Source organism: Podarcis gaigeae, assembly GCF_964106915.1.
Source record: "Podarcis gaigeae genome assembly, chromosome: 4".
Classification (NCBI taxonomy): domain Eukaryota; kingdom Metazoa; phylum Chordata; class Lepidosauria; order Squamata; family Lacertidae; genus Podarcis; species Podarcis gaigeae.
Window position 1 is genome coordinate 62,421,415 of NC_139677.1, and position 24,966 is coordinate 62,446,380.

Below are 24,966 nucleotides of genomic sequence, written 5' to 3' on the forward strand. Positions count from 1 at the left end.
AAATGCCTTTTGAAACACACAATGTCTTTTAGTACTGCATTTGTACTTAAGTGATTGTTTTAGCATTGGAGCAATGGAAATAGCAAATATAAATTGCAGTTGATTACACTTGTCTGTCTCCCAACACATTCTATGTGCCTGCACATCTCTCTGCTCTCTCCTCCAGATGTACACTGGAAGAGCTGCTATTATAAAAAGATGAATAGAAGGAAAGGAATAGGCTTCTTTTTAGGCAGAACTCGCTGCGACCTCTTCCATGACACAAAAGCTCCCAAATGTTTCTCTCTCAGAATAGAAGTGGGCAAAATAACAAGCTAAGAGAAGATGCTGGCCTGAATGCTTTTCAACATGAGTGGCCACTATGTACAACACTGCTGGAAAACAAGTGTCCAAGAAGGAATGCATACATTGGGGTGAATGGGAAAGGGCGGAGCTACCTACATGCACATACAACTGTGTGATAATGGAGGATCTTGAAAACCAATGCCTAGCTGTTCTCATTTTGCAAGGATACACATATCTCTGTGCTGTGTTTTCAAGTGCACTTATATACAAATGTCTATGGAAACACAGCCAGAATGATGGTATATATGGTGGTGGAAGATTGAGATAAGGGAGGATAGTGGACTAAAAAAGGTGTTGAGCAAGAAGAGGTCAGAAGAAGTCATTTCCCCAATGCACCTTCTGTCCACACCTTTTGGCAGCCATATATTCAGTCAAAACAAAAAAAATTCCTTCCAGTAGCACCTTAAAGACCAACTAAGTCAGTTCTTGGTATGAGCTTTCGTGTGCATGCACACTTCTTCAGATACAACAGTTGGTCTTTAAGGTGCTACTGGAAGGAATTTTTTTTGTTTTGACTATGGCAGACCAACACGGCTACCTATCTGTAACTGGAACAATATATGTTAGTGTTAGTGTTAGTGTTAGTGTGAAAGGGGTTATGTGTGTATACAGTACAGCTATACATACATAGGGCAGGTTGGAGCCCTGATTTCCTGGGGCTGTTGAATGCAGGAGTTTTGCACACTACTGCCAGCCATCCAGTTGCTAAAGGAAGCAAGGCTAGTTGGCATGATCATGAGCCCTTTCTCACTGCGTGTGGGATAATTGCAAGGGCTGTAGTGATCACTTTCAGGTATATTGTGACACCATGCTTCAAAGAAGCTGAAAATGAACTGTTCTGTGTGACAGTGAAGTTAAATGATTGTTGTTTAGTTGTGTCAGACTCTTCGTGACCCCATGGACCAAAGGACGCCAGGCACTGCCTCCCAGTTTGGTCAAACTCAATAGTTAAATGATAAGGCAGAATTTAACAAATTACACACAAGCCTAGGTCAATACTGTTTTTTAAGTGAAAAATTACTTAAACATTAACAGTGTTTCCAATTTCACCACCAGATTTTGCCACCGGCTTTTATGCCATTGATATATAAATTGAAAAACAACAATCGCAGCACCATTCTTGGTGTATCTTGCTAATGACTTCACTTTATTGTGACCCCTTGTCATTTACAGACCTCTTGCTTTTGTGCCCACTTAACCAATTTACTACCCAATTTCTATTTCGTAGTTTTGTGCCATGGTTAGATAGTATCAGGACTGGTTTGCTTATTTGATGACAGCTTTTACAAAGGCTGTTTTACACATTCTTCAATCATTCTTCAATCAGGCCTTACTGGCTGTCATAAAAATATATTATGTTTGTCTAGAATGAGTCCTTTATGGCGTTTGTAATGTGTTCTGGCTTGATGTTTGTGGTTAAGTATCCAGAAACCAAACTACCTTTCTTTTGTTATCACGCTCTTCACATTTTTAGAAAGGATTGAGTTAGCTTTGCCGTACCTTTTCCTTTTAGGAATCTGAAGAAAAACAGCTAATCTCTTCAGTTTTTGACAGAAAGTAAGTGATTAAGATGCAAGGAAAACTACTTTTCAGGTATTACCGGATACAGTGCTGTTTGGATGAATAGGAGACATCAGATTTCTAAAGGTTTTTATTTGTTTATGGTTTTCTCCTTCACATTTCCTAGCTGCAAAGTTTGGTGCTCTACCTTTTTGTTTGTTTTGTTTTATATTATTAAATTTTAGGAGGTGCCTATATTACAAAGAGAGAGTTCTTCTAAGCTTTCATTTCAGTGGGGAATCTAGTTGGGTGACTAAGCGGAGACAACTTCATTATTGCAGGAAAAGCTTTTAGCATTTGCCCAGTGTATCAAGTCACCTTGGAGAATATGTGTTTTTGCTGGTGTGCCATCTCGCCTTGCTGCTTTGTTTCCTCGCGGTTTGCCTTCACTTTGCTGTTCCTGTGACTCTCGGCGCTCCCCTGAACTTGTCCGCATGTCAGAATGCTGACGGCCATCAGCTCCTTCTTTCCCCTTATAGCCCGGCCCTTTTCTTTCCACTGCCCTTTCTGTTCTTGGGTCTATAGAGGACAACTTTGGCAACATGACGGACCGTACCTCCAGTTGAGATTTGGACTGAGCAGTGGGAGATTTTATAGCAGGTGGCGGTACTGGTGGTGGTGGTAGGTCTACAAAAGGGTGAAAAGAGAAAATAGCTGAAATTATTTTTTAAAAAATCATTTAAATCAACTTCATGTTTCTTAGCTTCCAAAATGTGTAGAAATACTAAGAATAATTTTATCTCTCTGCGTTAGGAAATTACCAAGAAAAGTTAAATGCCATAAACATTTGGTAAGTTCAGATCCTTATGTAGCTAAAAAGCACTAGTCATACCTCGGGATAAATACGCTTCAGGATAAGTATTTTCGGGTTGTGCTCCGCGGCGACCCGGAAGTAACGGAGCATGTTACTTCTGGGTTTCGCCTCTCACACATGCGCAGATGGTCAAAATGTCGCCATGCGCGAAAGCAGCAAAACGCGACGCGCGCAGTTGCGTCTTATGTTCTGTTCAGGATGCAAACAGGGCTCCGGAACGGATCCCGTTCGCATCCCAAGGTACCACTGTATTCATATACCGGAGCAGGCTTGGGGAAATGCAAGGCTTGCAGAAGTACAAAAAAATCTTTAGAAAATAGACCCCTAAGTTAGTGGGGGGTGGGAGGGGGGCTTCCAAATCAATCTAGTGACAACAGCATGCACAGAGTTCTGTTCATAGGGACAGCGTCTGCATGTGTTTCAGGATGGTTGCAGAGATGCCTAGAATGTGTGAATAGTACTGGGAAGGGAGCGAGTGTGGCTCTGCTCTCCAACCCTGCACAATTATAGTTACATGTTCCGGAATACATGGGTAAAACAAATAACAGAATGTTCTTGTTAATGTAAAGTCATCAAAGAGATTTTATAATTCTTCTTCTGGGATTACTTAATGCTACTTTTTATTAACTATCATGTTAACAATTTTATTGCCATCTTTATATGAGTTTATAGTTTGTTAAAAGTTAGAAAAGGGGTGGGGGTGTGAAAGAAAAAGGGTATGGAGCTCAACCATCATTGTAAGCTTCTGTCCATGCTTCAGACTATTTCGGGGCTTGAACTGGTTTATATAAAGTAAAATGAAAAAACATATTGAAATATTGATAAAAATGGATAGTTATTTCATTGTATGAAACATGGCAATATAAGCTAAGGGCTTTCCTGGGTGCAAATCTTACTTTAAAATGGTATTAATTGAAATAGGGAAAATGTCTCGATTGTAGGTCTGTATGTTGGATATACACTTGGCAAAAAAGATATATGGCATTCAGAAGCAGACAAATGTGACACTTAAGGAAGGGAATGAAAAGTGGAGCCCTGAAGCTTCAAAGAACCTAACAATGTTCATTTTTATATAGCTTTCAAATATAAAGAACAGGTTTTTTTTAGAAAACAGTCTTTTTTTAATACAGCTATGTGTTCTTCATGCTATTTCTGTTCCTTCATTAACAATTAACAGCTTAAAAATAAAAATGCTGTTAAGTGATGCATAATAGCACACATCAGTATCATAAAAGTACAGAAAGGCTTCAAAGCCCACTTGAGGAAAGTAAGATACAAGGCTGCTTTGCATCAAGAGCACTGGTTGCCAATGACAGGTATACATCAAAAGGAGCTGGCTGTGGAAAATGGGTCCATGAGAGGTGTAAATAATAGTCATGTGCTTGTAAAGCATTCATCCCAAGTGCATCTATTGCACAATGAGGAAGAGTGAAATTTTAAAATCCCTGCTCCTGCAGTTTGCAATAAATGTGTCCCAAAAAGGAAATAACAGTGCTTTATAAATCTCAGAGCAGCTGTGCCTTCCATTTAATGGGTCTGTCAGGTATTTCCTGTCAGCCAACATGCACAAAGGGAGAAGAGAGCCAGTGAACACTACTGTAGAGATTAAAATTAAAAGAACACAGATATAGTTTGGCTATGAATGTACCAAGAAATATAAAAAAGGCCAATGAAATAACAGGAAACCATTCTAATAAACCTGTGACAATTTCTCCACAGCAACAATGTCTATAGGGCATTTATTAGTAGAAAGAACAGTTCTCCACTTTATTTTACATATGAATAAAAGTTTATTATACAGCTGATGAGAAAAAATGAGCCTGGCTTTCTGTTATTGGAAGCATTGATATGATGCAAACAGATCTTGAGGATCAGCACTAAAACTTTCAAAAACTGTAAACCATTTAAACAATTGTTTTAAACAATTATATGGTGGGTACACACACACCATATAATCGTGCTTAATGTGGAAACTATTGTTTACTGATCCATAATATGTAGAGAGCAAGAGCGAGACACCCACTCCTACAAACTGTTGGTGGTTTCTTTCCTTGTACCCTCTGCCCCACCTTGTTACAATGGTTTACTGTTGTACTACCCTTGCAAACACCAAATAGCCTTTGAGAGAAAAACTTGCAATACTTTTTAAAAGTGTCTGTGCCATAGGAGTAGTTCCAGCTATGGAAGACATAGTTTGCATTTAAAATATTGTAATTCCTGCTGAAAGAGGCTGGAACTGTAAGCTTGCTATATAGATAGGTAAATTTAAAGGTACCCCTGACCGTTAGGTCCAGTCACGGATGACTCTGGGGTTGCGCGCTCATCTCGCTCTATAGGCCGAAGGAGCCGGCATTTGTCCACAGACAGCTTCCAGGATATGTGGCCAGCATGACTAAGCCGCTTCTGGCGAACCAGAGCAGCGCACGGAAACGCCGTTTACCTTCTCGTCGGAGTGGTACCTATTTATCTCCTTGCACTTGACGTGCTTTTGAACTGCTAGGTGGGCAGGAGCTAGGACCAAACAACGGGAGCTCACCCCGTTGCGGGGATTCGAACCGCTGACCTTCCAATCGGCAAGCCCTAGGCTCTCTGGTTTAGACCACAGTGCCACCCGCGTCCCTTGCTATATACATACACACACTTTATAACTATAAGTTATAAACTTATACCTAGCTCAACTACAGTTTGGAGAATAATTATTTTTAAACTTCTAAATATTTGAATAGTTTGGTTGCCATAATGCTGCTAAAAACTGGTCCAGTTTGGAGTCCTAACTTTCCAGGAGGAGATAACACCCCATTCTGCTCAGTGATACCTGTGATTTTGAATAAGAATTAAGTGACTGGAAAGATGAAGATTGTGTGAAGAGTTCTTTACTTCCAGAGACATAGCTTTGTTAAGTATGTAACATTCTACTCCACAAGAGCTTATGCCAGAATAAATGTGTTAGGCTTTAAGGTGCCATAAGACATTTTCATAGGTTAATAATTATGTAGAAGGACCTTCGATGTAGCTTTACTCAGCCTTACACAGCAATTGCCCTGTCCAAAATGCCTATTTATACAATTACGAGAAACACAAGTGCTCTTTCTTTTTGGAATTATGGAGAAAATAAGAAAGTCAAACGTTCTATAAGCAAATCAAAAGTAGTTCCAGCTCTAGAGATTTGGGTTAAAGATAGGTCCTGAGTCTTAGCTGGTTAACGTGTTACTGTGGTATAATATAGTCCTACAGATTTTGCTGGAACTTGAACTATCTTAAGATTTCACTATCTTTATTTTTAGATGTTATTGTTTAATAGAGCTATCAAATTGTATCCAGTGATGTCCTCTAGCTTGATCCCATGGTAGGTTCCATCAGCAGAGTTCAGATGGAGACAAATTTTGCTGATTCCCACACCCTCTGTTTCAAAGGATCCTACAAACCTTTGGAGCAGGCTAGGAGAAACACTGAGTGCTGAAGGGGGAATTGGTAAAAGGGACCTATCTCCCTGTACTGCTGATGGAGGCCCTACTGAATCAAAGTGCCTTCCATCAGTGGAGAGATGCCACTGGATGCAATTCATCATTTTGTTCATAAATCCCAAGGGATGCACCCATCTCTCAAATGCTTAGCTCTTACAAAATTCTGAATATATTTTAAATACATTAGTGTCTGATTGCACAAGAGTCTACTTAATAGGCTGGAGACAGAAAAACAAGAAGTGCCCAAGCTTGCAAATAGCTTCCTCGGCAGGCAAGACCTTGTTCATTCATTTTAATAGAGGAAGACCAAGTACATTGTTCTGTTCATGCATATTACCTACTTTTCCAATGAACAGAAACCATAGAATCACATAGGAAGTCAGTAAGGACACCCAGGTGTCCCCATAATTATGGCTCCTTTTTAAGGAACTAATGTTGACCAAGAAGAAAGACTACTGATAATAAAATGTGGTTGAAGATCACGCATGTAACAGTAATAAGGACAGGCATTTAAAAATTAGGCAATCTCCTACTCTTTAATTTAATGTAGAACCAGGGGTATATTGTGACACACAGTGATTAAAGAGAACGCTGATAGTATTTAAAGAGAAAGTGGCCTAGTAGCAATTTTTTGGTTAAAAATACAGTTTGATGTATGCCAGTAATGACCACCACAAAGTGATATGCTCTTTAGAGAAAGCTTTATCACAACCTGCAGAGAAGGTAGAGAAACTTTCATTACAACCAACCATTCCTTGCTGAGAGGAATCCTTCAAATCAAAAAAGGAAACTTTTCAGAGGTCAACACTATTTCACCTCTGCAGTATTTATTTAACAGCTCAAATCACAGAGAAAATCCAGAATCAATCTGCCTTGTCTGCTGCAAACTGGCACACTTACTTATTAAAAAAGAAAATGGAGGCCTCCATGGTGAGAAATAAAAAATAAATCACACAGTGACATCAAACCAATATATGGAACCCAGAGGTAACTAGAAAAGGTCAGCTGTGCTCAACTATTTCATTTATACATGTCTGCATATTGCTGCTGCATTGTTACCCGCTTAAAGAAAAAACAATTAACCAATGCTATTTTATAGCATGTCCTACAGGGAAAATCTTCCTTACGTGAATTTTCAACACTTTAAATGAGAGGCTATAGGAACCATGGGAGAAATAATTTTGGGGGAGGAAAAATCAACCCAGCCGGCAGTTTAAAATTGAAAGAGGAAAATGCAAATAGATATGTGAAATAATTCCAAGTGTAAGAGTCAAAGAAAATTAAAATATTTTCATATAAGATATATTTTCAGTCTGAATGGAATGTTGTACGGTATATTGTTATACATTATTTCCACTTCTAAAACAGTTTGAATTTCTTAGCTGGTTGTACTTTACATGTAAAGATATTGCAGATTTGTAACTTTCCATTATTTTATTGTCTTGTTTTATATTTTTATATTGTTGTAAACTGCTGTGTTATATTTTTTAAGATACAGTAGTACATATAGATCTATATATAAATATATAGATCACAAATCCCTTGAATCAGTAAAAATGTGTCAATCCAAAACCCAAGAAGGCTATATTTCTGCCTGTACAGTAACCAACTGTATTATTTTTGGTGTCTGTTTGAAACATTTTTGTTAAGGCAATCATATCCAAACACATAGATGTTGACATGTTTTATTCTCTTTTTAGTTTCCTTCTCTTTTCAATTGTTTCTAAAACGTTTTAATAACTCATTTTTAACTATTTTAGTCATTATTTTAATATTTCTTGTAAATCACATAGAGGTTCTGTTGCAGTCAAGCAGTATATAAATTTTGCTAAAAAATAAGTAATAAAGTTTTTGCTCAGCCCAAAAGTTGTGGGCCCAGGCACATTGAGCCCATGGCCAGCAGAGAGGCCAAGACACAGATATAATAATCATAGGACACCCTCTTGGGATTTGAACAGGCCACAACCTTTTGATAACAGATGTCAGAAGATTCTGGCATGGGCATTGGGAGTGAATCCTGACTCAACCAACCCGGCTACTGGTTGATTGTTGGGCAGGGTGGATTCTGGATTATGGATCACCCTATGGTATACAGCAGGCTTCCTCAACCTCGGCCCTCCAGATGTTTGTGGCCTACAACTCCCATGATGCCTAGCTAGCAGGACCAGTGGTCAGGGATGATGGGAATTGTAGTCTCAAACATTTGGATGGCCAAGGTTGAGGAAGCCTGTTATAAAGCAAATCAGGGCAACCATCCAAGACCACAATTTTAGGTGGAGTGCTATGACCCCTCAGCCCTTGTCTGGGCATCTGGGCAAAAGCACCTCTTCTTGGACCCTGATTCCTTGGAGTAGAGGGCATAAGGTTCCTGAGCTGCCCACCATCAGCCACCTGAGCCATCTCACACCAAATGGTATATTAATTTTGCTAAAAACAATAAGTAAGTAAATAAAAAAAAAATGCTGTAAGTTTCCATCCTTAGAAAATTTTGAAGATTGCAGTTCCCATAAAAAACATTACATTTTACCTCAGTGTTTGACCTTGTGAGAGCTTGCACTTAGTGATAGAATAAAATCCAAACAAACATAGTTCAAAGACTTAAGCTAATGTTGGCTTTCCCAACTATTCCATGGGATCCGCCATTCTCAATTAACAGATTTGTGCCTGGTGGTAAGTTTCCACCAGTTTGCTTAAGAGAATGGAAGTATATAAGCTGGTTATCTTTAACTTCTAAATAAAAATGTGAAGGGGTTTTTACCAAATGAGAATCCAACATGTAAGTTTTGTTGAGCTGAACCATATGAATTTCTTCAATATTTTCTTGCACCCTCAGAAAGTGCCGTTCCTTTTTGTGTGTTTGTGTGTGTGTGTGTGTGTGTGTGTGTGTAGTATTTTGCAACAATTCAATGAAAATTTTGGAGGTATATTATGGAACGCTAAACAGAATCAAGAAACTGTTGTGCAGCAGTAAAAGCTTTTTTAAAATCCAGGTGTTTGTTCCATCACTGCTCAGCAACAAGGTGAAACAATGAAGTGTGTGTAATGTGCCTTTAGTCATTGACTTTACCATGTAGCCAAATCTGATTGGTTATATCGGCTTGTGGTAACAGCATACTTGCTTGAACTCATTGGGAACACAGCAATAATTTTTAAAAATCACTGAAGCAGCAGCCTTTTGAGGAACAATAGCTGTGAATAAGCACAAAAATGCTGACCTTTTGTGGCCTTTGAAATAATAAAAAGCCATGAAAAATAAATTAGCTCAGCAACTGACACAACATCCAGCCACACAGAATTAGTGATGGACAAGCACAAAAGTCATGAAACAAAAACCAATCATGCGCTGTGAACATTACTGGCTAACACTTAGGAATAATTACTGGCCATCCCTTTGCTACCTTCCCCGCACCAAGGGGGGAAAGCTTTGAGGACAAGTGAAGGTAGTAGCAAGTAGAAGAGGTCCTGTATGCTACTCTGTCCCTTGGAAAATCATGTGTGTAGAATATTTTCCTGCCAGGGTAATAATGATGCTGGGGCTTGTAGTCAATTCCCATCATTCCCAGTGTCAAAAGAGCTTCTAATTTCTTTTCTAGTTACAAAATCTCAATGTAACTTCCTATAAAGGTAAATGACGCAAGTAAATTGTTCAATGAAGCATTAAATATATTGAGTATGCCTAGGAGTATAAACTAAATTCAGAAAAGTTAATACCACTTGTGGGTCCCCAGTCTTCCACAAACCACTATTAAATAAAACTTGTATAATAGCAAGAAGAAACATTTATTATTGTCATTATTTATTGGTCACTTTTTGCCATGGCAACTCAAAGTGACTTACAATATTTTAAGCAAAACCCATGTCCCAACTGCAAGATGTGAGGTTACAGGGAACCAGGCAGAGGGCCTTCTCGGTAGTGGCGCCTGCCCTGTGGAACGCCCTCCCACCAGATGTCAATAATAAACAGCCATCTGAGTTTTAGCAGACATCTGAAGGCAACCCTGTTTAGGGAATTTTTTTAATGTTTGATGTTTTATTCTGTTTTTAATCTGTTGGGAAACGCTCAGAATGGCTGGGGAAACCCAGCAGGATGGGTGGGGTAAAAATAATAAATTATTATATCATCATCATCATCATCAAGCTATGCACCTGCTCCTTCAGTGAAAGTATAACTCTCTCAAGAGCAGGTCTAAGGAACCACCCACTAAGAGTGCCTCAGCCCTATCAGGATTGAGCTTATTGGCTGTCATCCAGTCCATTTCTGAAGTAAGACAGCAGTCCAGCATATCCATTGCCCTCATCTGCAGATGTAAAGGAACATATTGCTGAGAACAAAATTCCACATGAGCCCACTTTGTGGTTTCTTGCAGATGTCAAACAGCATGGGGATAAAATGGAAACCTGCAGAAGCCCACATTGAAGGCTCCCTGGGCTGAACACCACTTCCCAAGCATCACCCTCTGAAAGAGGCCATCCATGTAGGACTGGAGTATATTGATAAACATAGTAATTTTAGCCAATTTTAATGACAGTATTGGCCCCACAATGTAATAAAATGAAGCTACTTGCTTTAGTTGGCACCATGGGGGGGGGGAGATAGGACCCCCCCCCCAAAGTATTGGCCCTAGTGGGGGTTGGCAAGTGGAAAATGTCATTTGTGCTCCAATTCAAGTATCAGAAAAGCTTGAGCTGGACCTGTACAGATGAGTGAATGTAAAATAAATAAAATATTTGCTAAACTTTGGTTAAATACACAAGTTAATATGATGAAGTAATCAGTATCCTCCATCAAAAGTATTATTATCATCAAAACGCTGGTCTGTAGCAAACACTTTTGCTTTCCTGTAGATTATTGCATTCATTGTTGAATAGAAGTTTTTTTTTAAAGCACTGCTCTTATTCTGAAAAGAAATAAATCTCAGCATGTCATCAAATACAAGAAACTCTTGGGTAACTAGCATAGGCGCCGACTCCATGGGGCCTGAGGGGGCCTGAGCCCCCTCAAAATTTTGTTTGGGGGGGCTCTGCCCCCCCAATAATTTAAGAAAATTATTAGTTATATTATGCTTTGTAAAATCACAAAATTATGTTGGTATTTTTTATTTTCCTTGTTTGACGATAGTTACCTTTTAAAATACATTCAGTAATGAGTTAAAACAAAGCCACTCCCGATCTAGAGAGGGGGTGGGGTTGCGGGCTCTCGACCCATCAACAATCTCGCGGGACTGGCGTCGCGAGAAGCGGGGATTCCCCCTAGCTCATTAATATTCACCGCCCACGGCGGCAGCCAATCGGCTGCTGCAATGGGTGGGCCCTCACAGGTTCACTTAAGGTCGGGGCAGCCCGGGGCTCGCCCCTTTCGTTCCCCCAGCAGCAGCGGTTTGGAGGTCTTGGGCCCCCCCAATATTTTTTATAAGTCGGTATGGGCCCCCGCCCCCCCAATATTTTTTATAAGTCGGCGCCCCTGGTAACTAGTAAAGGTCAAATGTTTCAAACATGTCTGCTTTACTGTTTCCCGCTTAAGGGAGGGAATTAGTTATATGATGCCATACCCTGTTGAACACAGGTATTACTTTAATGCACTTGCTGTCTGCTTTACAGTGTGATAGATACTCTATTCAAAAATAATCAAATAGCCAGTTTTTGTTACTATTTCAATTATCAGAGAATAACTTCCTGTTGCTACATGGTTTACATATTCTGGACCACCTTATCACACACAGGTTCAAGGAAATTCATTTCTAATTATAAAATGTGCTAAAATAAGCACATGCACGAGAACACAAACTACATACTGATTAAGTTTATCAGAACAGCTGCAATTTTGTAAATTACAGTGCTATGCAGGCTAGTATAGTATAAGAACTTTTAATAGAAAATTACCAACAAATGCAGCTCAGTTATTTAATTCTTCTTTTAGAAAAAACCCAAAACCAAAATAACTATATAAAGCTCTGGACAAGATTTCTTTTCTGGTATTCTAGCCAGCACAGATGTTTTCATATCACGGTTTGATGCTTACTCAATTTTTCACATAGGGGCTCCCACTTAAAACTAATAAACCTGTTAAGACATCTATAAATTCTCACAAAAAGCCATTACAAGGGTTCCATAAATATAAACTTAGTGGCATAGTTCTGGGATTTATACCATGCATTTCTCACTTTCCAAAAAGCAAAACAAAAAAACCCCTCCAAATAAACAAGCATGCACAAAACTGCTTTAATAACCTCTTGAAATCAGATAATATTCTGACAATTCAGTTTCAGTGACAAAAGGAGCCTGGGCAGAAGCCAAGAGGCCCAGGTGCATTGTGTCATGCCAGTATTTAATGTAGTCTAATATCAGATAGATGCTAGTAGAGAAAATACTCAGAATAAAGTACAGATAATAGCATGGACAACCACTCATTGCAAAATTACTTTTGCTCATCATGCTGTGCGCTTTGTATTAAATTTTTCTGTCAAGTGGCAGGAATCACAGGGAGAAGTGGCTTGAAAACCCCTTCTTGTAACCCTCGATAAGTATCTATAATATTAGGCTTTCATATGATAATGGCAAATGATGCCCCTCTTTGAAAAATTTCTGACTGGTAATGAAAGTCCTAATCAGATTGTTGTTGTTGAGAACCAGGAGGTGGGGGAATGATGCCACTGCTGCTGGCAACCCCTCCTCTTTAGTGAATTTAGAAAACTTGACAAGATGGGTAAATCTTACATGAATTTCCAACAAAGCCCTTTGGTTGTTTTATAAAACTGAAAGGTGGTGGTTTAATAAAAGCTGGCCCTCCTGAGGCATTTTCATTAAAGGCTCTCTCTAGACAACATCACAATGTTTGCATTATCCTTCTATACTCCCCAGAGAATACAAGCATTACCTTTTCAGCAGGAGTCGATATTGTGTGTGAAGGCATGAGAGGAGATGATTAGATTCTGCCTTTTGGTGCACAAAGTAACCTCTTGGAACAATACTATGGTTAGGATTAAAATTCAACGATTTTGCTGCCTGCTATTTTAATGCTAAATTGTTTCTGTGATGGGAAAAATTACACTACGGAGGATTTATTTTAATGAAGATTTTAATCTCATGCATGTATTATTTTCCACTATTGTACCCAATTGCAGTCTTCTCTCAAAAAAATAGTGACAGTTAATGGCTGATTAGGGTATTAGAGAAAACAAATGCACTTTTAATGTATGTGTGTACAGGAGAATTCAGGACAGACTGAAAACAGAAATGATGCTTACGATAGACTATGCTGAATATGTATAGCATCAGGAAATGCCAGCCACTTTTCACTTAATGTAACTTACTGTAAGCTTGCAAAAATACAGTATTTGCACTAGAAGTGTGCACATCTGAACATAGTGTTTACCATCTGTGTAGACTTCTCTTCGTAGATGTCCTTGCTGGTGCTTTTGCTTTTTGACAGGTCGTACCTTCTGAATTACAGCTGCACTCATGTTGCTGTCAGTAGAGACAGGGCTAGTGGGTCTGGGGCAGTGCGAGGCATGGTAATGTCTACGACCTGGAAACAAAGAGGCACACAGTGTTATAATTTGTTACTTTATCTCTGAAACTAGAATAGTTTTTCGATTCTGTAAATAAAAATATAGGTACCGTATTTTTCGCTCTATAACACGCATCTGACCATAACACGCACGTAGTTTTTAGAGGAGGAAAACAAGAAAAAAATATTCTGAACAAAACAGTGGGTGCATGATTTTTATGGTTCATGCTGTGGCCACAGACATGTGATCTGATGGTGAGTTTGGGGTAGCCCAATGCAAAAATCCTGAGGATCCATGTGGATCCGTGCTTTGTAACCACGTTTTAAGTGGGGAGGGAAGGAAAAGCACTCAAGGGACAAGGAGCACGCGTGGAGAAGGAGCTTTTCGGTGAGCTGAGCGGGGAGGAGGGAGGGAAAGAGCACTGTTGCTTTAAAGGTATACTTAAGGTGCTTGCCCTGTGCCTGGGTTTTTTTCCATTTAACAGTTTGCAGCCTTTTCCTTCCGCTCCTTGTTTTGAGGCAGAATAGATTTGAGCAAGTGAGGAGGACTTGGATTGCAGGGGATTCACCATTAGCTGTGTAAAAGCGCTCCTCCTTGCAGCCTGAGTGATAAGCAGCCACCAGCAGCAATAGAAAGGAGCACAAAAAAGGGGTAGGGGCACTAGGACCCAGACAATGCTCGAATCTATCCTGCCTGAAAACAAGCTGCTCCCTCCCAGCGGATCAGCTGAGACGCGGGGATTTGCGAAGTTTTCCCCTCTCCCTCATCCCCAGCCTTTTTTCTTTAACTTCCTGGTTTTCACTGCGTGGCTCAGAGCTCGAGGTTGGTTTTATTTTGCTGCTGGTTGCTTAAATTTTATCTTTCCTGCCGTCCCTCTGCAGCCTCATTGCTCTGTTTAGAGAGCGCACGGACCTTTGCTAGCGTCTGTCCCTCCTCCCGTGTAAGCAGCTGCTGCCCGCTTTGCTGCCATGGCTCTCCTTCCCTCCCTCCTCCCCGGCTCCAGGTCGCTTTAAAGCAAGCAAAGCGAGAGAGCCTCATAGAGTGTGTAAGCGGCTCCGCTCTGCTTGACTGACGGCAGCCATGGCTCCGATCCGTGCATTCGCTCCTTAACACGCACAGGCATTTTCCCTTACTTTCTAGGAGCAAAAAAGTGCGTGTTTTGGAGCGAAAACTAAGGTATATAATTAGCATTATTTAGATTCAATGTCACATTAATATAAACATGCAAGGCTTTTTTTTATCCAGAACTTTTACAGAGCAAAACACATTTAAATTGATAGGAACAGCACCAAGATAATCACTGTACTATTTAACATTTATATATCATTTTCAAGTCTTCAAATGATTTCACATGCATTATCGATTGCAGTCCTTTCAACAACCCTGCAAGGTAAATCAGATTATAATAACTCATAACATTCTCAAGCCACCTAATTTTGGACAATTGTCATATTCCCTGAACCCTGTATATATGTATGTATATACCATCAAAGAAAACCATCCCTGTGCCTGCCCGGTTCTTCCACCTGATCTTCCACCTGATCTTCACCAACCCTAAGTTTCGGTACTTGTCACTAGGGAACAACTGAAATTGTTGCCCCCCCCCCCCAATGAAGTTTTTGTTGATATATTTGATATATACAGTATCAATACTGTAGCATGTTCTTTCTTGTGGGTGGTTAGATTCATCACATTTTTATTTCACCTCTAAGTTGCTTCCATGATAAAAGCGACCTGACAAGGCACCAGAGAATCAGGGGGAAAACCAGAGTGTGGGGAAAGACTTGCAGGAGGCACACAAGGTACCCATAGCAAATTTACACTTGTGCTTCAACACAAAGATGTCCCTTTTGTACACCAGAGGACTCACATAGGCGAGACATGCTATGACTGCTTATAGTGTGGGAAAAGGTTGTTTAGATGTTTCCAGCTTAAAAGGTTAGAAGCAAGTGAGGAAAATATGGGAGGCGGTTTCCTCACTACACATAGCTTTTTTATTTCTTTTTGTTTGCTAAGTATTAGAAAACACAACTGGGGACTATCCCATTGAGGAGACTGCTTAGATTCCAAAGGAGAGCCTAAAAAATCTAAAACTATATACACCAGGCCATGCCTTGTTTATTGTTTATTTATTGACATGATCCACCTTTAAAGTTTTACTGCATCTTTTCCATAGATTTTTATATGGTTTTTATTGTAATGTTGACCTTTCTTCTTCTGATTTTGTGTTATGCTTTTAAAGCTTTTTTAAAGTAGCTTAAGAGAATCTTTATATAGCAAGTGACTAATAAATTAAATTCATTGTCATCATTATCATCGTCTCATAGAGGCCCTTATGAGGTCCACCATTTTATCCTAACTCAGCTATGAGGTTGGTAATAATAATAATAATAATAATTTGTACTCCACCCATCTGACTGGGTTGCCCCAGCCACTAGGCTAGGAGAAAGTGACTTCCTGAGTTTAATGGCTGATCAAGAAGGGTAACATGGTCCAAGTCCAACACTGTAACTACTTACTTTAGAAAAAAATGCTCTGCAAAGTACATGCACTATACTATACTTTTTGACCAGCCATGCCACAATCACTAGCCATAACAGCTGCAGTGGGGTTGGCATCCCCCACTGCTGTGTGAAAGTGCTCCAACTGCCAGTTACCTAGGAGTTCAGAGCTGAAGGAAGAAATGTTCTAGCTTTTCACATCATTCAGGTGACCTAGGGCCATTGGGAAGCTCTGCCACCTGCCTCCCAAGGGCATCATGGCAAGAGGAGATCAACCTGGCTTCATCCTGGAGCAGTTGCTCCAATGGTTTCCTTTTCTTTTTCCTCCCCATTCCTATTGCATTGTACCCCTTAGATTCCAAATCTGATGGCAAGGACTGTCTTACTGCTTAATATATGTACAGCACTTAGGAAATGTGATTGCCTGGTGAATTCGTTTTACTGAAATCATGGAGATCACATAGCAATTCACCACATCAACTCAATAAAGCATAGAGTTGCTGACAAGAGGCCCCTGAGGGCTTGTGTTCACAAGAATATAGAGGTACCGCTTCTATTAAAGGGAAAGGAGAAGTCGTTCCTTATGGAAGAGTAGAGTGAGTGTGGGTGAGTAAAACTACCGTATTTTTCGCCCCATAGGACGCACTGCCCTATAGGACGCACCTAGTTTTTTTGGGGGGGATAAAGAAAAAAAATTATTCCCCCCCCCCAGGCATGGGGCTGGCGCGGGGGAAGCCCGAACTTCCCCCGACCCCAGCCCCCAGAACAGCCTGCTATCTGCAAGCTTAGGGAGCCACGCCAGTCTCCCCAGGCTTGCGGACAGCGGCGCAGCTTGGCGCCGGGCTCCAGAGAGTCGCGCAGAGCTGCACGGAGCCTGGGAGCGCAGGCACCGGGCTCCGGAGGGTCGCGCAGTGAATTTCATACCTTATAAAGGACCATTCTGGGGAGGGGTTGTAGATCGGTAGTGGAGCATCCACTTTGTATGCAAGAGATCTGAGATACAAATATCCGAAACCCTGGAAAGCTACTGCCAGTTACTGTAGTCAGTACTTGAGCTACATGGATGTAGTTTGGGTGTAATCTTCGACACCTCCCTTTCCATGGAGGTGCAGATTGCAGCTATAACAAAGGCGGCATTTTTCCATCTCCGCCAAGCTTAGCAGTTGGCTCCTTACCTCTCTTGCCCTGACCTAGCCACTGTGATCCATGCGACGGTCACCTCCAGACTGGATTATTGTAACTCACTCTACGTGGGGCTGCCCTTGAGACTGACCCAGAAACTCCAGCGGGTGCAGAATGCTGCAGCGAGACTCCTTACGTGGTCTTCGCTGCGAGATCACATTCACCCGCTATACCAGCTGCACTGGCTCCCAGTGGAGTACAGGATCAGGTTTAAGGTGCTGGTTTTAACCTTTAAAGCCCTATATGGCCTAGGACCCTTGTACCTACGGGACCGCCTCTCCTGGTATGCCCCACAGAGAAACTTATGGTCTTCAAATAAAAACATCTTGAAGGTCCCAGGCCACAGAGAAGTTAGGCTGGCCTCAACTAGAGCCAGGGCTTTTTCGGCTGTGGCTCCGATCTGGTGGAACACTCTTGTCACAAGAGACTAGGGCCCTGCGGGACTTGACATCTTTCCGCAGGGCCTGCAAGACAGAGCTGTTCCACCAGGCCTTTGGCCAGGGCACAGCCTGACTCCCTCCCTCGGCAGTCTTCGCGACGCTCTGGCCCAATGGTTGCCAGTGGCTTGAATTAATTAATTTTATAATGAATTATTTTAGAGTGTTGTTTGTGCTGTACTTTTGTACAGTTTTATTGTTGTTAGCCACCCTGAGCCCGGCTTCGGCTGGGGAGGGCGGGATATAAATAAAATTTATTAATAATAATGATAATATTATTATCAGTGGCCTCATTTTGTGCAAGCAACATTCTGTGTTCTTAAGAAATAGGGTAGAATAGCACCAGTGATGTTGCTCCTGGATGGAGACAGGCTTGTTCTCTACTTTACTTCCTTTGGGGTTGGGGGCAATCATGTTCTTTGCTGCTTAGTCTTTTATTTAGTCCTCTTCCCATTATAAGCTTGTTTTGTTTTTATTGTTTGCACAGTGTGTATGCGTGTGTGTATTTTGGTACAATATTTTTAGCTGTGTTTGTTGCAGCCTATTTATTGCTTTTATGAACATATATTTTAAGTTTGCACTGTTTTCATGGGTTGGAATGACGAGGGATGTTGTTTAAGCTTAGGCTCCTGGCTAACATCTGTAAGAGAAAATCCTTCCGGAGGTGGCGTGAACGACAATGGCTGCCTTCTTCTAATTGTGAAGGAGGAGCTCCGCAGAAACGGGTCGTCCGCTACGGCGAAGCAGAGACCCACGTCGGAAAACCACAGGCAGCGAAAGCCTGTGGCCGTGGGACTTGGCGGGCACCAGAAGCGCCCCCCGAAACGCAGAAGAGACCCCGTAAGGGGTCTCGGAACGTGGAAGGGTTGGCGCGGTGCTGTGAGTCGATCGCTCTTTCTGTAGAGTGAAGCCGCGTAGCTGCTGTCGGTGAGCGCTGACCTCTTTTCCTGGGAACATCCGATTTGAAAACAACAACCCGTGAGTAAGAAAAGAAAGAAAGATTTGGAGGTTAAATTACTGCTAATTCGGCTAAAAGCGGGAGACGCAACCAGGAAGTCCGTCTCTGCTTAAGATTCAAAACAAAGGACTTTGATGTTTGGAGCCTTTGAAGAGGCGCTAAAAGGCAATCAATCTGTACATCTATTGTAGCTGTGTTTAAGGAGACTTAGGACTTAACTCTTTGAGTGATTCACTTCTTAATATGAACTGTGCTTTACCTTTTCTGCTGGAATTACAAATCTACAGAGAAACCCAGGCAGTCGGACTGCCTATTTAACAGAACTGTCAGATTGCAAATTTTGACACTTTGTTGCTTTGTGCTGCTACAAGCTGAGTGTTATTGGAACTGCTATATTGAATCATTTTTTCTGGCACTTGCTGAGACATTGTTATGTTTTTAAGACCAACTCTGCTAACTACAGGGAAACTGAAGGTTCTTCGGAAACTAAAGGCTGTATGGACATTGTTTTAGAAGCATTGGAATTTGGAAAAGTTTGGAGTTTTAAATAATTGATTTTAATAATTTGATTTCCTCCCTCAAAACATAATTGGGCTCCCTCTAGAGGATTTTGGATTTACAATTGCATGTGACTTTGCTTTCTTTTTCCTTTCCTTCTATTTGGCTGTTTACCCTCTGGGCTGGTGGTTTCCCATGGGAATATACTCAGTCTGACCTTGACCAGTAGACAGAACTGGAATGAGTGGCACTGGGAGACCAACAAGAGCGGCTAAAGTGAAAGCAAAACAAACAACTCTGACTTTAACTTCACAGCCGCGTAGATCATCTGTCCCCGCTGTTTTGGAAGTGGAAGAAGGAATTGAGCAACCTTTGTTAGAGGATATGGCAGCAGGAGGATCTGCTTCAGTATTAGATAAAATATTTGAAAAATTGGAAGCTCTAGACAAAAAAGCGGATGAGCAAACGGCAAAGATTGATCAAACTACAGCCAGTGTTAATAAATTAACTGAACAAGTTACTTTGAATGCACAATCAATTGGCAAATTATTTGAAGCCACCGCAGAAAATCGGAAATTGGCAGAGGAAGCTAATCAAAAAACTGAAGAACTGAGGCAGGAGGTAAAACCATTGCACAAGCAGGTTGGAGAACAACAGGCCTATCTGTCTATGATTGAATTACGGGCTCGGGAAAATAATTTGAGATTGAGGTTTATACCAGAACTTGAACAAGGGAATTTAATTGAGTTTCTGACAAAGGAATTTTCCAAGTTTTGGCCTTTGGAGGAAGAAAAGGACTTTAAAATTGTGACTGCTTTTAGACTTGGAAAACTAACAAGGAAAGACAGGCCCAGAGACTGCTTGATTACTTTGAGATCTAAGGAGGAAAGGGATAAAATACTAGGTCTACACTACGAAAAGTCACTTGAAATTTTGGATAGAAGAGCAGAGATTTACAAAGACATCCCAAAACAACTTTTGGACCTTAGATCCACCTATACTGAACTAGCAAAACTGTTGAGGAGCAACTCAAACATTTATAGGTGGGAATTTCCCCAAGGATTATCTTTCACATTCAGAGGGAAGAAAGTGAAAATCAAAACAGCCGAGGATAAAGTAAAATTTCTGAGTACCTACAGAGAGGACCTTCAGAAAGGGATCGAAAGACCTTCAGGGTCTGGACCCTCGCCTGCACCTACACCTACACCTTTGGGGTCTGAAGACCAGGAGAAAAAGATACCACCACAAGAGGAATAACAGATTTGTCCAGGATGTCTCTGCAACTTCTGAGTTGGAACATTAATGGTGCCAATTCTCCGGAAAAAAGGAGAAGAATATTTCATATATTGAAAAAAGAACAATTGGACATTATTTGCTTGCAAGAAACACATGTGACTAGGCTCCACAGAAAAGTGTTAATAAACAAAAGATTAGGCCAAGAATTTATCTCTTCGGACCGAGTCAAGAAAAGAGGAGTGGTGATATATGCAAAGGAGAGCCTGTCACCAAAATTTTTATTTAAAGATGAACAAGGAAGAATTTTAGCAATTGAGATACAAAACCAAGGAGAAAAGTTTTTGATATTAGGAATTTATGCACCAAATGAGGGGAAATCGGAATTTTACAAGAAGCTGCATGACATAATGCTGGACTACTTGAATTATGACAACATCATTATGATGGGAGACATGAATGGGGTGGCATCAACTAACATGGATAAGTAACATAGCCAAAATGTGACAAAAGACGGCAGACTAGCTAAAACATTTTTTGAACTGACTGACAACATGGACTTGATTGACATTTGGAGAACAAAGAACCCCCTGGGAAGAGAAGGAACATTTTTTTCTGAAGCCCAACTGACATGGACAAGAATCGACCAAATATGGATAACTAGAGGTCTGGCACCTAAGACAAAAAAAGTGGAAATCTGCCCAAAGACCTGCTCCGACCATAATGCTGTAAAGATGGATATGAGACTAACTCCAACCGGCTCCTTCAGATGGAAGATGAATGACAATTTGTTTAGAGATCAGGAGATTATCAAAAAGGCCCAAAAAGCTTTGAAGGACTACTTTGAGATAAATTTGAACACTACGGTGGAAAAAAGAACCGTCTGGGACGCAAGTAAAGCGGTTATGAGGGGGTTTCTGATACAACAGAACACCATAAAGAAAAGAGCACAGAATGAGAAAAAAGACAAGATCCTGGAGAAAATTAAAGAATGTGAGAAAAAGTTAAGATCGAGACCGAAGTCAAAGGAGATTTTAAGAGAAATTAAACTCTACCAAGCACAATATTCTAAATTGATAAATCAGGAAGTGGAATGGAAAGTTAAGCTAATGAAACAAAGATCTTTTGAATTGGCAAATAAATGTGGAAAGCTGTTAGCATGGCAGCTGAAAAAGAGACAAAAATCGAAAACGGTCACAAATTTAGAGATTGAAGGAAGAAATATTCAGAACCCAGTGGAGATCAGAAAGTGTTTCCAGAGATACTTTAAACAACTATATACACAAGGGCCGCAAAACGAGGTGGAGATAGAACAATTTTTGATAAAGAATGGTCTACCAAGGCTGTCTCAGGAAAATAGAACAATCCTGAACTATAAAATAACACAAGAGATTGAAGAAGCCATTCAGAACATGCAACTGGGCAAATCTCCAGGGCCAGATGGGCTTACCTCCAAATATTATAAGACATTGAAAGACTATTTGATAGATCCATTAATGGAGGTTTGCAATGAAATTATGGAGGGGAAGAAGGCACCGGAGTCGTGGAAAGAAGCTTTCATCACATTGATACCCAAACTAGAAACTGAAAAGACACAACTTAAGAATTACCGCCCCATCTCCCTCCTAAATGTGGACTACAAAATATTTGCAGACATTTTAGCAAGAAGACTTAAAAAAGTTTTAAATGAAGTAATTCATAAGGGCCAGGCAGGCTTTCTCCCAGGTAGACATTTGTTTGCTAATACAAGGAATATTATTGACATTTTGGAGCTTTTGCAAACAAATATCAATACAAAAGCAGTGTTAATATTTATAGATACGGAGAAGGCCTTTGATAACATCTCATGGAAGTTTATGAAGAAAAATTTGGAAGGGATGGGAGTGGGACGGGGGTTTGAGAATGGGATAGAGGTTTCAGAAAGAGACAGAGTTAAATGTGGTTTAAAAAGTAAGATACCTAGGGGTAAACATAACAGCGAAGAATATGAGTCTATTTAAGGATAACTATGAAAAGTGTTGGTCTGAAATTAAAAGGGATTTAGAAGTTTCGTCAAGATTGAAACTTTCCTTGTCAGGACGAATTGCTGTTATAAAGATGAATGTATTGCCAAAAATGCTGTTTTTATTCCAGACTTTACAGATTGTGGATAAAATGGAGTATTTTGGGAGGTGGCAAAGAGATATCTCCAAATTTGTCTGGCAGGGCAAAAAGCCCAGAATTAAGTTTAAGATACTAACTGATGCTAAAGAAAGAGGGGGCTTTGCCCTGCCAGACTTAAAGCTGTACTATGAATCAGCAGTTTTCTGCTCGTTGAAAGATTGGCTGCTTCTTGAAAACACTGATGTTTTAGATTTGGAAGGATTTAACAACGTTTTTGGATGGCATGCATATTTGTGGTATGACAAGGTTAAAATTCATAAGGCTTTCAAGAACCATGTTGTCAGGAAAGCAGTGTTCAATGTCTGGATAAAATGATTTATTGGAAAATAAGACCCCAAGGTGGTTATCACCAATGGAAGCTAAGGCCCGGAAAAGACTCAATATGGAGGCCAAATGGCCGAAATATTGGGAAATAATAGAAAAAGATGGAGATAATTGGAGGTTGCAGAGTTTGGAGAAATTAAAAGATAAAGTGCGAGATTGGTTACATTATGCTCAGATCAAAGAAGTTTTTAAGTTGGATAAAAAGATAGGATTCCAGGTGGAAAAATTAAAGTTAGAAACGGAATTGTTAGAACCTAAGACTAAGGTACTTTCAAGAATGTATAATTTGCTGCTAAAATGGAACACACAAGATGAAACGGTCAAATCGGCTATGATAAAATGGGCACAGGACATAGGGTATAATATCATGTTTGCTGACTGGGAAAGGTTATGGACCACCAGTTTGAAATTCACGGCATGTAATGCCTTGAAAGAAAATATTATGAAAATGATATACAGGTGGTACATGACCCCAGTCAAGCTTGCAAAAATATACCATTTGTCTGATAATAAATGTTGGAAAGGTAAAGAAACTGAAGGAACATTCTTTCACCTCTTGTGGACCTGCCCTAGAGTTAAGGCTTTCTGGGAAATGATATATAATGAGTTGAAAAAGGTATTTAAGTATACCTTCCCTAAAAAACCAGAGGCCTTTCTTTTGGGCATTGTCGGCCAGAGGGTGTTAAAGAAGGACCGAACATTTTTTATGTATGCAACAACAGCAGCAAGGATACTTGTCGCTAAGCACTGGAAAACCCAAGATTTGCCCACACTGGAAGAATGGCAAATGCAACTGATAGACTATATGGAGCTAGCAGAAATGACTGGCAGAATCCGAGACCTGGGAGAAGAGGCTGTGGAGGAGGACTGGAAGAAATTTAAGGACTGTTTACAAAAATATTGTAAATTGTATGAATGTTAAGAAAGATGTAAGATTATCAACAATATGGCACCAATAAGTTAGTTAAAAGGAATATGAAGATAAATGAAAATATAAGAAAAGATAAATTTTGGATAAATATTATGTTAAAATTAAGCTTTTAAGGTCTGGGTTAAATTATCTAAAATTGGGGATACAATATTAGAAAATTATAATATAAGAATTGAAACAAGGTGATAAATTGCTGGGTAAAGCTCGAAAATTTGGAACGCAGGAACGAGAGATGCGAGGAAGTCCAAAGAAGTGAAGAAAATGTGGATATTGGAAAAATTATATGTTATTTTGTTTGTTTTTTCTATTGTATTAAGAAAATCTTTAATAAATATTTTAAAAAAATAACGTCTGTAAGAGAAAATCATCTGTGCAGTGTGTACTTTTGAAAAGTACAGTTAAAACAATCACACAAGCATGATGGGCTTTGCTGAGATGGCTATATACTATAAGGGAATTTCTATTACTCTCTATATGAAACTTTGACATGTGCACAGGATTACAGCTAATCATTTATGAACTGGGAATCCCTGATTAAATATATGATAGCAGTGAAGAAGCCTCACCTCCCACAGCATCCTGCATTTGACGCCTTGCTACCTTGAGACCAGCATATTCTGCTGCAGCAGCAACAGCCTGTGCAAAATCTGCATCTGTAAAAAAGGATCCATCTGATGAGCTAACACTAGACCGTCCACTTGAGATATTGTCATCTTCTGAGGCTGAACCCCATCCATTGATCATGGAACCTGTCACAGAGCTCTCCAGATCTCCTACACTTGAGGCTGGCGTCTGTTCAAGACCACGCAAAAGAAGCCTTCTGTTCTGCATCTTGGCCACTTCCATGTCTGCTTCATCCTCCTCTTCTGGTGCATCAGTATCCATGTCTGATACAAGAGGTCCTGAAATGTAACCATAAGTATGTGGCGGAGAGATAGGTCTTGGAGGCGGAGGAGGGCTCACAGGCTGACGTCTGTGTGTGAAAAAAAATAGTTAGAAATGGTTACAGATTAACAAAACATATATACAGTTATAATCTCCTATTTTA

General features: G+C 40.2%; 1 protein-coding gene and 1 long non-coding RNA gene across 6 annotated transcripts in view; one reads left to right on the plus strand and one right to left on the minus strand.

Moving 5' to 3' along the window:
- LOC310843876 overlaps window positions 1-24,966 on the plus strand; it is a 149,898-nt gene that overhangs the window by 38,645 nt on the left and 86,287 nt on the right. The window lies entirely within an intron of this gene.
- The window catches only part of ROBO1 (roundabout guidance receptor 1), a 591,421-nt gene that overhangs the window by 2,712 nt on the left and 563,743 nt on the right, over window positions 1-24,966 (minus strand). For all 4 annotated transcript variants that reach the window (XM_083735868.1, XM_083735867.1, XM_083735870.1 and 1 more), the window contains 3 exons: window positions 24,485-24,891; window positions 13,556-13,708; window positions 2,224-2,532 (listed from right to left, as the gene is read on the minus strand). In XM_083735868.1, the coding sequence (XP_083591994.1) occupies window positions 2,224-2,532; window positions 13,556-13,708; window positions 24,485-24,891 (869 nt within the window). The remainder of the gene's footprint in view (window positions 1-2,223; window positions 2,533-13,555; window positions 13,709-24,484; window positions 24,892-24,966) is intronic.